This window comes from Athene noctua, chromosome 2, assembly GCF_965140245.1.
Source record: "Athene noctua chromosome 2, bAthNoc1.hap1.1, whole genome shotgun sequence".
NCBI lineage: Eukaryota > Metazoa > Chordata > Aves > Strigiformes > Strigidae > Athene > Athene noctua.
Window position 1 is genome coordinate 68,007,110 of NC_134038.1, and position 12,819 is coordinate 68,019,928.

At 42.7% G+C, this 12,819-nt stretch overlaps 1 protein-coding gene across 2 annotated transcripts in view; it reads right to left on the bottom strand.

Moving 5' to 3' along the window:
- Positions 1–3,233, bottom strand: part of CTNNAL1 (catenin alpha like 1) — a 60,596-nt gene extending 57,363 nt beyond the window's left edge. For both annotated transcript variants that reach the window (XM_074899375.1, XM_074899374.1), the window contains exon 1: positions 3,060–3,233. In XM_074899375.1, coding sequence (XP_074755476.1) covers positions 3,060–3,185 — 126 coding nt within the window. In that variant the 5' untranslated portion in view covers positions 3,186–3,233. The remainder of the gene's footprint in view (positions 1–3,059) is intronic.
- Positions 3,234–12,819: the final 9,586 nt, after the last annotated feature.

The window sequence follows — 12,819 nt, forward strand, 5'->3', positions numbered from 1 at the left end:
ACAGACAGACGGACTCCTATTGCTGTCAAGATACCCAACTGCTGCTAGACTAGCAAACAGGTATATAATGGCAGCTGAGGAAGTCACTGGTGGAGCCACATCCTGGAAAGTGCTTTTTCCCTGTCTTTGCCTTTCCTCAACTCTTTAAATGACTTGTTATTAAATGAGTCAGCATCGACCACTTTAAACACCCTTCCTGACTTGTGTTGCCAAAACCTTTCCATAAAAAAATAAAACCCAACATAATTAGACTGGAAATGGGTAGCAGCAGTGGAGCAGATGTCTAGATTTTAAAGAATGCTGTACTATTTACGTGTGGAACACTGAACTAAAGACATCTATACAGGAGAACAGAATTCTACCTGTGCTAAAGAAAATGGTGAGATTTGAACTAAAAGCCCTATTTTCTGAACTGCATGCCACATGCTTTGCACAATACTGTAGAATGATTCTCCTCACAGTACAGATATGTCGATAATGAAAAAGAAGTGTTAGCAAATATGCTTAATACTGTGGCTTAAATCTGCCGTCTTTCATTTGTGGCACTATCAGAAAAGGGCCACATCAGGGTCTGAAAAGATCTAGAGAAAATGAAGACCTAGTTTAACTCTGTAAACAGTAAGTTTTAAAAACAAATTTATTAATAAACATCTCCAGTAATGATTCTAAGGGTAATTTCTCCTGACAGGTAAACAGGAATCTTATACCACTGCCAGCAGCAAATATACTCTTGACACTATATGGTCTATAAGAAAAATCAAGCTGCAAAGTGCAATTAAAAAAAAAAAAAAAATCAAACAAAAATAACCCTCATGTTTGCTGAGAAAGAGCAAGCCGTCAAAACCAAATTTACAGTATTACACATCAATTAGGACAATGTACTATACGGTACATGAATTTAAAAAAGAATCAATGCTTTTTTTTTTCCTTAAAATAGATTTAGCTCCACATGAGGTTGAAAGTGAGTTTGTCAGACAGGGTGCCTTTTGTCTCCTCTCTGCTTAAAATAAGTAGTGAAAAGCAGTAGCAACATTTTTTTTTTTTTTCAGTATAGGCAGGTATCACATAGCTTTCTCAGTTTTTAACAAAAGGGTAAACTGTGAAGTTAACTTCACAGCAGGAACCAATCCCTTTGCAAGTGTATTTGCTAGAAACGGAAAAACAAAGTCGTGAGCAATACTACTAATACACTGCTTACGCAGAATATAAAAACAAATTCTGAGATTAAGTACTCTGTAAAAACCCCTTCTGCAAAAACACCCAAACAAAGCCAGCCAGTGAGACCTCTGCTGAACAATCTAGATTTAACAGTACAGACAGAACTGATAAACCAGCAGAGTAAGTGGGGCATTTTCTCAGGCAAGCAGCTGATACCATCAGCAACTTCAGCCTGAATCTGAACCGAGCTCAGCGCTCACGCTTCAAGTGAACAAGCTCGCCTGAAGTCTGGAGCGCTTTACCAGGGAAACAGTAAGCTCTGAGAGTTCACAAATGCTCTGACACCTTACACTGTATACAGGGGATGTGAAAGACGCTTAGCGCTTCTGGAAGAGGCAGTCATAGGTGTTGTGGGCAATGCAAAATCATACATGACGTATTACACGTGCAGTGAATCCCCAGAGAAATATGACCTCTGTTCTTAAAAGGGTATTCCAGAGGAACGTGCACATCTTCACAGAAAACTGTTAAAAGTAAGAATTTAACATACGCAATTAAATTTAGCCTTTGCAACGGCAGGGCTTCTGTTTGCTCTCAAGCTTCCTAAAAGTGGTCTCCATATTTTAACTCTCTCTCCACTGCTTCAGGAGTAGAAAATTCATTGAACTTTAATTTTACTTTGCTTTGGAACAAGTGGTTTAATCCCTTCGATGGGCTGCTTCGAACTGACTGTGATTTCTTCAAACGGAGACAGACAAATTACCATGATAAGTACAGAAATACAATTACCCATCACAAACCCTTCCTGCAGCCCAGCTGTACAAATGCAAAACACGGCTCTCAACAGTTTGTTTCCAGATGGGCTATGACGGTATAAACATAACTTGACCTCACCAGGACTAGTTGCTTTTGTGTAGCTGTTACACATTGTTTAGAGATTTTGTACAGATAGGTTTTGGCTTGTTAACTTTAATAATCAGCGCTCAAAGTGCAAAAATGTTACACAGCAAGCGCTGTGCTGTTTTCATACATTATTTTTCAAGAAAGAAAAAATGTATTGGGTATCTCAAACGCCAATTTTGTAACTAGAGACCTAAAGAAAAACCCCCACCAGCACCGAAGTGGTTGGCATATAGTTACTTAGGAGATCACTTGAAAGCCTGATTTTTATTTTTCGTAAGCTCATTTAGCACTGTGCGGGACACGTTAAGAGGTCACCCAGACACAGTCTGCGTAACATTTAATTTCTTAAAATTCGGCTGCTACCCTGGGGTGCGAAAGAGCTCCAATCAATGCAACGCTCAGGCCAGACCGCGAAAACACAAAGCTTCGCCAAATCCCCTGGAAGTCGACCAGCACCGAGCTGTGAGAAAAGGAGAACGCTCCCATGCGGAAAACCGTCAGGCGAGGGAGAGGGAGAGCCCGGCGGAGCCAGGGGAGCCGGGCCGGGAGCGGTTCCCGCCCGGCGCCCCCCAGCCCCTCGCCCCGCCAGCCCGGCACCGCAGAGCCTTCCCGCCGCGGGCGTTACGCAACGGCACCGCGACCTTGCGGGGCACTTCGGAGCCTTTTTCGGGGAGGGACGTGAGAGCAGCATCACACACACACCCCCCCCCCCCCCCCGCCATCCTCACCATCACCACCAACGCCCCCCACACACACATACACAAGCCCCCGCGCCGGCTGGCGGGACCCCGCGCCCGGGACGCGACGGAGGAGGGAGGGAGGAAGGGAGGGAGGGGTCGCGGCGGGGAGAAGCCGCCCCCGGCCGAGCGGCCGGAGGGAGCGGGGCCACGGAGCGCCGCGACCCGAGCGCGCAAACTTTGGCGGCCGCGCTCCGTCCCAGGCGGGAAGGGGGAAGCCCCGGGGCTGGGGGGATCGGGCTGGCGCGTTGGTATTTCTACCTGCGACACCAGCGGCACCAGCGTCTGCTCCACCGAGCGCGTGCGGATCTCCAGCCCCGCGTCCGCGCCCAGCCCCGACGAGGACGACGAGGAGACGCCGCTGCTGCTGCACGGGGACGTGGCCATGGCGGGGAGCCGGCCGGGACCCCGACCGCCGCCGCCAACCCCGCTCCCTCCCGGCCAACTCCGCTGCGCTCCCGCCCCCTCCCCGCCCCCCGCCGCGCCCCTCCCCCGCCCGCCGGGGCACCGCCGGGGCGCCGGGCGATGCCGCGCGCGCGCGCTCAGCCCCCCTCGCGGCCCCTTCCACGCCCCTCGGGACGGGATTTAAAGGGGCAGCGCCCCTGTCCCCGCCCCACGCCCCGCGGCGGCGCCTCTCGCCGCGCCCGCTTTTTCCGCGCCTCGTTGGGCGCGCGCAGCCCCTATTCCGCCCGTCCCCCCCAAATCGTCGTCGTACCCCCCCGACCATCCCAGAGCCGGCGGAGGAGGAAAAGCGGGAGCGGTCCCCGCCGCCAGCCGCTCCCGCCGAGGCGGGCGGAGGGTCCCTGCCCCGGCGGGGAAGGCAGGCTTAGGCGGTGGCGGAGGCGCTCGGCTGGCCCCAAGGGAACAGGAGCCCGGGCCGGTAACGGGCCTCGGGCTGGAGCGGCACCGGCTGGCGCGAACCCGAGAAGGGGGGTCGCTGCCGGGGAAGGCGGGGGGGAGGCAGCCGGGCAGCCGCGCTCCCCTCGAGCAGTGTTGAAATCACGACTCGCGTACTTATAGCGTCTGGGAGGCCCGATGAGCTGTCTTGAGCTCAGCTCCATCGGCTTTTCTTAGCAGCCTCCCCGGGAAGGGGGGGAAACTGCCTCCCACCCGCCAGTGATTTGTGCTCCGTACCTGGCACGCTGGCTGCTCTCCGAGAACAGCTATCGTGTGTATCTCCTGCCCAGCTTTACAGCTGAAGCAGACTATCTATGATGGATCTAGCAAGAAGGCGGCAAAAGGCATTTCAGAAGCAAAAAAAAAGTGTTTTCCTTTGGTTTCGGAGTGGGCTAAACTCACTTGCTCACTTCCGTCTGTAACCTGTATTCAAGAAGTATCAACGCTTACTCGTCTCACTCGGCTGTATGTGTTTGATACGGCTGATTCTTCTACAGGCTTGTCTACGCAAAGTTGTAGAGACACAAGGGAGCCCTTCTGGCCGTGATCCAAACAGGCCAAAGCAGCCCAGCGCAGAGCTGGGGTACCTCGGGGCAGCGCTGTGCGTGGGCCAACACGACTTTAGGAGGGTCCGGGCTAGTAACCCGCTCTCACATGGCTGCTTAGTTTCCCGGTCAGAACTGATGGTTTGTGTTTGCTCAGCTCTCGGGCAACACAACTCCGTGAACGTGTCTTTGGCTTTTTTACATTGTTAGATCAAGGACTTTGTATCATTTTCTGTCTTCAAGATTTCTGACCCCTTTTGCGCAAAGCATCTTTTGTGTAATTTTGAAACCTAGACATAAGACAAAGGACAGCATTGGTTGTCCTTTGGAGTCCTATGGAGTTACCCATATTTATTAAAAAAGAAAATTGCCAGAACTGCAAGTATAACCCTAGATAACGATATGACCCTGTTCCTAGCTCTTCAGGAAATTGGTTTCCAACATGTTCTCATATTTTATAAAATGACATCTTATATAACATCAAGTGTTACAGGAGACAACTGAAGACTTAAATCTGCCATCGTACAAAAACATCTAAATGATGGTGTGGAGTTGCAATAATAAATGCTAGTCATGCTTGATCAAAATGATTTAGAGCACATGAGATTTCTTGGGGTTTTCCTCCCAAAATATTCATTTTCTTACAACATCTTTCATTCTTTTTCAGCTTATTTGTTTTCCCCTTACTTTTCAATATCCAGATTCTAAGCCCTTGGCAACAGTTGTTTTCTTCTTTGTTTTGGTAGAGTAACAAGGTCAGGTGTGGTTGGAGCCTTCCCAGGACTGTACACTGGTACAGGAGACTTCTGGATCATACGAGCTGAAGCATACACCAAAGTGTCAGTAATACTGGAGAGAGAGAAGTGCATGCCTTTGCCCTCTTTCCCCTGCCCCTTCTTCCTTCCGAATTGTTAATACCCACTCATTGACTATTTTTTTGGATATTACCATAATATAAATTATCTAAGTCATCAACATCTACAGATACGAATCTACGATTCACATCAGAAATGAACTAGAAGCACATGCACACGTGGTTTATAATTTGATGTGCTCAGCCAAGTCTGCATCACTTAATTTCATAGACAGCTGCCTGTCTTCTTCGATGCAAGAATGGATCGGACTTCTCAGGGATGGCTTTTTCTGATCCAAAGCATAGTTAGTAGCAGAGGTTGATGATGAATTTTGATGATTTTAACTTCACATGGAAAAAGAAAACAAGTTTGGCATAAAAGATGTTGCCAAAAATCACAGTTTAAAAATAATTTTCTACAGATTGGACAAATGGTGGGAACTTTGCAATGCCTTTCTGCAGACAGAAGTCTTATTCCCAACCTACCACTCTCTTTTCCTGCTTTCATTTTGTTTTCACTAGACAAGCAGCATTAGTGGGTGGTGCTAGTGACAACACTGTCTAGTTCTCCCACTTCTCTTCTTCAGGTGCTTCCAGTTTAAACACGGAAACCGCATGCTCAACTTCTGGGTCCTGTGCTGGGCAAACAGAATGTGTTGTGATGGTTTTAATTTAACACAATTGAAAAGCTCTAGCAGGCTGCAGACTAACCTCTTTGAAGACACCTTGAGGAGATCTTCAAACATGATAGCCGGGAGCTTAGTTGTGCTTTTTAATTACGTTAAGATAATTTGAATGAGCCAGTGTGATAGATTGCAACCACACCTTTGGCATGCCAACACATACTTCTGAGGCAGCACTCTAAATGTGCAATACACAGCACTAGAATATTTTACATGCTGTCATTTTCAGCTCATGTGATGGGTTTGGGAAAGCAATAGCCCATCACCCCAAAAAGAATGTCCCCCATGCCTGTAGAATGCAAGGACCACTGGCCATGGCAGTCTCTAGACAGCCACCACTGTTTAGCTCTGTCTTGCATCTGAATATCATTTGAAGTACAAGGATGAGTAATGCCTAATGGACTATATTTCTAACTTCATAACTTTGTCAGTGGTCAAGGGGAAGGAAGTGATTCATATCCTTGTAGCATTATAAACATGTCAATCTGTTCCTCCTCATATTGCTTCCAGACTTCACTCAAAGATGTGACACCTGCTGCTTTCTGTCCGTGTTCTCCCACAAGCTTGGGTTCTGTGACAAGTTCCCACACAGAAGGTGAACCAGTTTTCCCTCATCTAGCTCCTCACCCTTGTCTTTCCAATTTGAAGCACCTTTTGTAGGAGAAAACAGTACTATTCAGCACAGCGCCATGCCAAAATTCTCAGACTTTAAACTAATGTCCCACACACCCTGACAGTGACAGTGCTTCTGAGAAGGACGGCTGTTTTGAGTCTTAATGCATAGTTAGGCCTCTGACCATGGATGTGGCCTCTTAGCTTTGATGGGAATCATGTGAAATGTACTAATGAGTAGACACGTGTTATTCTACCTGCACCACAGCTTGTCTGAAGAGGCTGTCAGTCAGCCTCAGTTTGATAGACTAGCTAGCACCTGCTCTTACCTTCCAGCTAAAATGTGTATGTTCCCTAGTCTGTTTAAAGCAAAACAAGGTGGGTAACACTTAAACAATTTAAATAACGTTTTCGCTAATCTGGTCATTTTGACTGGCATAAGGTCAGTGAGAGGAGAGAAACCTTTTCCACGGGAAGAAACCTTGTGTCTAACCCTCAGGAAACAGGTTGTTATAGTTATTGCGTATGTGCTTTTGAGGCACATGCAGCAAAGCAGATGCAATTTAACCAGTCAACTGTGAAGAGAAGACCAACGGTTTCTGTCCACAAAGAGTAGTTGGTCTAGGAAACATGAACTTCAGGGAGAACAAGAAAATGCTGGTAGAGGCCAGCTGATGGGATCAGAGGGCTTTTCAGTGAGTTTTGATAATGAGCACTTTTCCATGCATGTTTATAATGAAGCAGATAAGACATAGGAATTATCTAAAATAATAACAGTTTGAGGATGAATTCCAAGAGTGGGTAATTGCTCTTTATCCTCCCATAGAGAGCATCCCAAATATCTGGGGCTGAGAGGAAGCCGTGCCTCTGTTGCTTCCTTATCTCCCAGCTGCAGTCTGGAAAGCAGAGCTGAGTGGGCTAAGTGTCAGATTGCTCCTTTTCTCTTTTCTACAGGTGAGATTAAAGTTAGAGCAGTGTGGGAGGGGAAAGCACATCAATCATCTTTCCAGGTGAAATTTAGAAATCCACTCTAAGATTAAACTTTTCCTTTGATTACCTCCAGTTTCCTCTAAAACTTGACAAAGTCATATTTCTTTTTGTTTCAGTGGGGATGTTTTGCAGGCAACTTGTGAAATCAGTAATTTTAAAGATGACTAAAAATTTTAGGCTTTTGAGAAGTGTCAAAAGATGGGAGGCAAGCATTGCTTGAAAGATCTAAATTCTGATTATGTCTAACGTCTTATTATTAGTGGTTATTAACTCCAACATATGCTACACTTCTTTATAAAACTAAACAATCTTTTATGTTTACTTCATACCCCATGGTAAAATACTTCACTTTACAAAGATAACATTACTTTTTCTACATAGAGAACATTTTATGTGACTACACTGACTATTTTTGCCATTTTGTGAATTACTAGTTCCACAATGGGATTGCAACAGTTATTACAGGAACTACGAAGATGAGAGAGATGTAAAAATTATGTATAGACATATCCAAAGGATTACAGCTAGTGTCTATTTTTATTCTCAATGTTTATCCAGAATGCCTGTGTGCCTATACAGCCAGAGGATGATTTCAAGCAGTGACTCCCTTTGAGTTTACAAGGTGGTAGTTGTCAAAATCTTCAGCAAGCAACAGCTATTTGTCCGTGCTACCAAATGATGTACTTCTCCAAAACACTTCTGTTCCCTATGACTGTCACAGAGAAAATGAAGAACCTCATTTGGATGGTCAGATATTGACCATGAACTGTATTCCTGTGTGGTTCTCCTACAGGTGATTGTCTCAGAATGACTTCTTTTAATTTCCAGAAGAAATGACATATCTTTGTTTAGAAAAAAAAAAAAAAAAGTGAAATTAGGGAAAAAAGGGCATTTATCAAAAGTGAATATTCTTACTGTTGTTTTGCTGAGAAGATCCTGGCTGGCTCACAATGGTGAAATTTAATGACATGTATGTAAATGGGATAGAACAGTCAGAAAAATGCCTTTTGTAGTCTCTGTAACAGTTTGCCTAAATTTAGCTGAAGAATAGATGTCTGAAAACTGGGGGTTTTGGATGGAGTTTGTAGAATTTATTCAGAAACTAACAATTAAATTTTCAGAAACCTATATTAAGTGAGACTCCTTTTGAGAGTCTAGTGTAGGGGCCAAATGTAAGGAGTAGGAATAAAGGAGAAATGGGCAGGCTGAAGGAGGGCACAGCAACTGATGTGAGAATAAGGGCCAGGCTGCGAGGGAGACACGTAGGAGGAAGCAAGTACTGTGCTAGGCAGAGATTTCAGTGTTCTCCAGCTGCAGGAACTACCTTCACAAGGTCTTGTCTGTGTGACAGGCAGGGACTTGTGGCTTTTACACAGGTACAACGTCCTGCAGGAGAAGCTGAAGCTGTTCTGTAATTGAGACTGGTATTTTTTCCTTTGTTTAGAGTTTCCTTGTCCTTTAATAAATATTACTGGTGTATGGACATATCCTAACACTTACTGACGTGAGTGTGACAACTTTTGGAGGTGAAAAGTCTCATCAGTTCAGCTTCAGCATGAATTTAGCCTTATTTCAAAAGGTACACCTCAAAAATACAGTTTCATCTTGAACTGCTAGTAGGAATTAACATGCAGTTTTATAAGATCATACCCTAGGAATGGTAGAGTACAGGACCCTTTTCAGACTAACACTGTATAGATTTATCAATGAGTTAATATATTCTTCAAAACTCTCAGTGCTGCTGTAATGTATCAGGCAGAATTAACTCCTATATGATCAGTTCTTAGATGCTAAGCAATAATTTGTGCTTTTTTTCCTTGCACTCTGTGAAGTTCCTATTTCGTACATATATATATATATATTTAAAGGACTATGTGTAAAGCTTATGCATTACATCTAGGACCCTGCTCTAAACAGGAGCTGGCACGCTAGTTTTAGAAGAAGACATGAGCAGCTTCACACTATGCAGATACACGATAATCATCCCTCATGAAAGTGTTAAACTGACCTGTAGTTGGGGATGGGATTAAGCTTTGATGCCAAATATTTTACCTCTTTCAAATCCTCTATCACTGTGGCACTGAGTGTTTTGGGCTTTTTTAACCATTCCTGTGGGTTATAAAATAAATATGGAGGATTAAAGGTTTGAAGAAATCTCTAGCCTGCAAAATCTTTAAGAGCATTTGCCACCTAGCAACAGCAGGAACGTGTGTCTCCTTCGAACAATCTGCAATTGTGTGACTCAGAAGAAACCTCCACAGTGTTTATAACTGCAATTGTAACTTATGTAGGAAGGGAAAATGCAGCAAAAGGCTCTGGTTACATCACTGACAAAAGGTTTTCATTACCATAAGAAGTCCCTAACAGGGTGACAAATAATCAAGATTAAAAAGAATGTGTGAGACCAGCAGAAAGGGAAACAATGACGTTCCTATTATAGCTGTGGCCTTTACAATAAATGATATGTCAGCTTTTTCATTTTGAATTGTGCTGAATAACTTAGTGATTTTAATTCATCAGCAAATGAATACTTAGATTAGAAGCTGTTTTCAAATTTGCATTTGCTAGCTTAGTCATGCAATAAATACCTCATTCTTTGAAAAGTGAATTATCTGTGTATTCTTTTTAAATATACCATTTATAGATGTTAATGATTTAAAAATACTCACAGATACTCTGTTAGTTTGCACAGATACATGAGGAAAGTATGGGAATTCTGTGAGAGGAAGGGTAATGGCAACATGCGTGAGCTGTCTGACTATCAAAATGCCATTGGTCTGCATTTTGTGATGTTAATGAGACAGTAGGAAAAAAATTACATAGATGCTAAAGTGCATGGGTTCTATTTAGATTGGTCTCATGCATAAGTCTTTGCAGCATTTAAGAATACGTTTCACTGGATATCAGCTATCCCAGTTGCTCTATTTTCCTCTTTTTTTTTTTTTTTTTTTTCCTTGCCTCCTTAAAGGAAAAAAACTGGGAATATCCAAGGACACTGTGTCTTTCATACCGGCCAGACCTCCAAACTGTTGACACTTGTAAGGAGTTCTGTCCATGTGACATTGTTAAGTTAACCTGGATCTGTTCTAAAAAAAATGGACAGCTTCTAGACTTGTGGTCATAGCTTTACTTAGAATTCCCTATTAACAGGGTACTACAAAATACTTTTTTATCCAATATATGTTCTTTTAAAAACATAGGTCATCGTTTCTCAGTTAACAAAACAACTTAAACTCAGCAAAGAAATTGATAATATGCATTACTAACAAAATACTTTTAATGCTAAAATATAGACTGTATTGTTGCTAAATTAGATGACTGTACTATTTGGAGAAATCATTAGCCTAACCCCTTACAGGCAGCTGGTAGGATTCAATTCTGTTTCTGGCAGCAGGAGAGTACATGCTGGAGTATCAGAATTGGAGCAGAAAATTGTAAGTGCAGCTGAAATGGAAAGGGAAGCAGCAAGCTATTGCCAAGGGAACACAAGGATTTTTGTAATAAGTACATTCAGTGAGTTTATACTAAATATAAAAAGTTCTAGAAAACATGATGTAAATAACTGAAAATGTATAAACCTCTCTTTTTCAGTCATGTTCAATGTACTGAGTATTTCTTAGAACTTGACATTTGTACTGAATTGCCAGTGCAATACCAACCATTTTTTTGAAATATCATAATGTAGACAGGCCCTAATAGGCAAAAGTTTTCAAAGCAAAAGGAGATGTTGAGTGGAAGGAGCATGTTGACAGATCATTTTTTGCTGTACTCACTAATGGTAGTCCTTGGCAACACTTCCATTGATGTAAACTGGTGTGGTGCCAAACAAGGACTGCATGTTTAGGTATGCTCAGGACATGTTCCTCTAACAGGGACAAGTTTGCAAATCACAGGTGGAAGTCACCTCAAAGTCCAAGCTTTCTTGTTTCAGTTATTCTCTTCTAGAAATTAATCAGAACGTGAAATTGAATTTTGTGCTTTGGATAAGGAGAAAATAATTTCCTAATCAACCGTTTCTTTGATCCTGTTTATTTATAAAGAATGCCCAAAGTCCTACTTCTCTGAAGACAAGAGAAACCCATTGACAGGAGACACTTTGAATGTTCAGAGTTTCGTGCTTTTTGTCAGCTATTTAGCCCACAAGTGGCTTCAGGATTCTCAGGACCTCACTTAATTTCTATACCTATATATGTACCCATTTTGATTTTTTACAATACTATGCACCTTAACAGAGCAGCACAATTGGAAAAATATCACTCCATTTTAAAATAGTGTATTTTTTAAAATTTAAAATATCACAGAATAATATAAATCCATGATTACATCCTGAGGTAATTGCCCCCTACTCTACCTGTCAAGCTCAAATACTGATATGCATCGGGTAGGGAGTCTCATCCCTTTCAGCAGGAACTGTGCAACAACTGTATTTTATCTACTTCTCTGTCCTTCTCAAAAGTGATGATCAAGATGCTGAGGAAATACAGCAAATGATAATATTCTTTTAGCTCTAGCAGAGCTTGTCCTTGACTTTGAAAGACAGATGATTAAGATTTTTTTCCTAAAAAAAAAAAAAAAAAAATAAAAAAGGGCATGATAGAGACAAGACAGAAAGTGTAAATCCACATGGATTGGTGTAGCCTGGTGTCCAGGTCACATGTGTAGCATACAGAACCTGATTAAAATCCCTGCTCAGCCAGCTTTAGACCATGGTCTTGAAACTACATTCCCACTTTCTATGTGCATGTTCAGCTGTGGATGTTTCAGGGTAGTGTCTTCTTTGAAGAAGTCTCAGACAGGCTTTGTCTTCGTCCTGATACAAAACAGAAACTGCTGTGTTCCCCACAATTAATTCTTACCTAAATCTAGGAAAAAATAATAGATTCAATAGGATATTTTCAGTTTTAACATTCTACTAATGTATTTATGATTTACCACCCTTTTTATTTCAAAATAAAATTGGGACTAAAAAGTGTGATCTGGAGCAGCTCATATGTTTAGCAATGTTCCTGCAGGTTTACCTTTCATCCCAAACAAATGGTGCTGGAATCCACTTGAGGATTTAAGCATAAATCCTTCTGTTTTCACTCTACTGTTCTTTTCAATATTTGAAGATACTTTAAGACGCTTCCCCCCAACACCTTCCTAATTGAAACTGAATGCTTTTGACTTCTAAGTCATGCATCATTTTGGTTCTTCCTCTTAAAACTTTCTTAAAAAAAAGTTATATATGAATTATGAGTTTCAGAGAAAGTTCACCATTCCAAGGGCACTGTATAAAAGCATGAGCACCTGTCTTCAGACAAGGATTTTGTGTATATAGGCTGATCCCAGTAGACTTAATGTACATGATTAAATTGTACGATAGCCGTGCAGTTGTATTAGACTTACTTTTATATATATCTTATCATTACTCACTTCTAGTTAGCATTCTGCTCATTTAT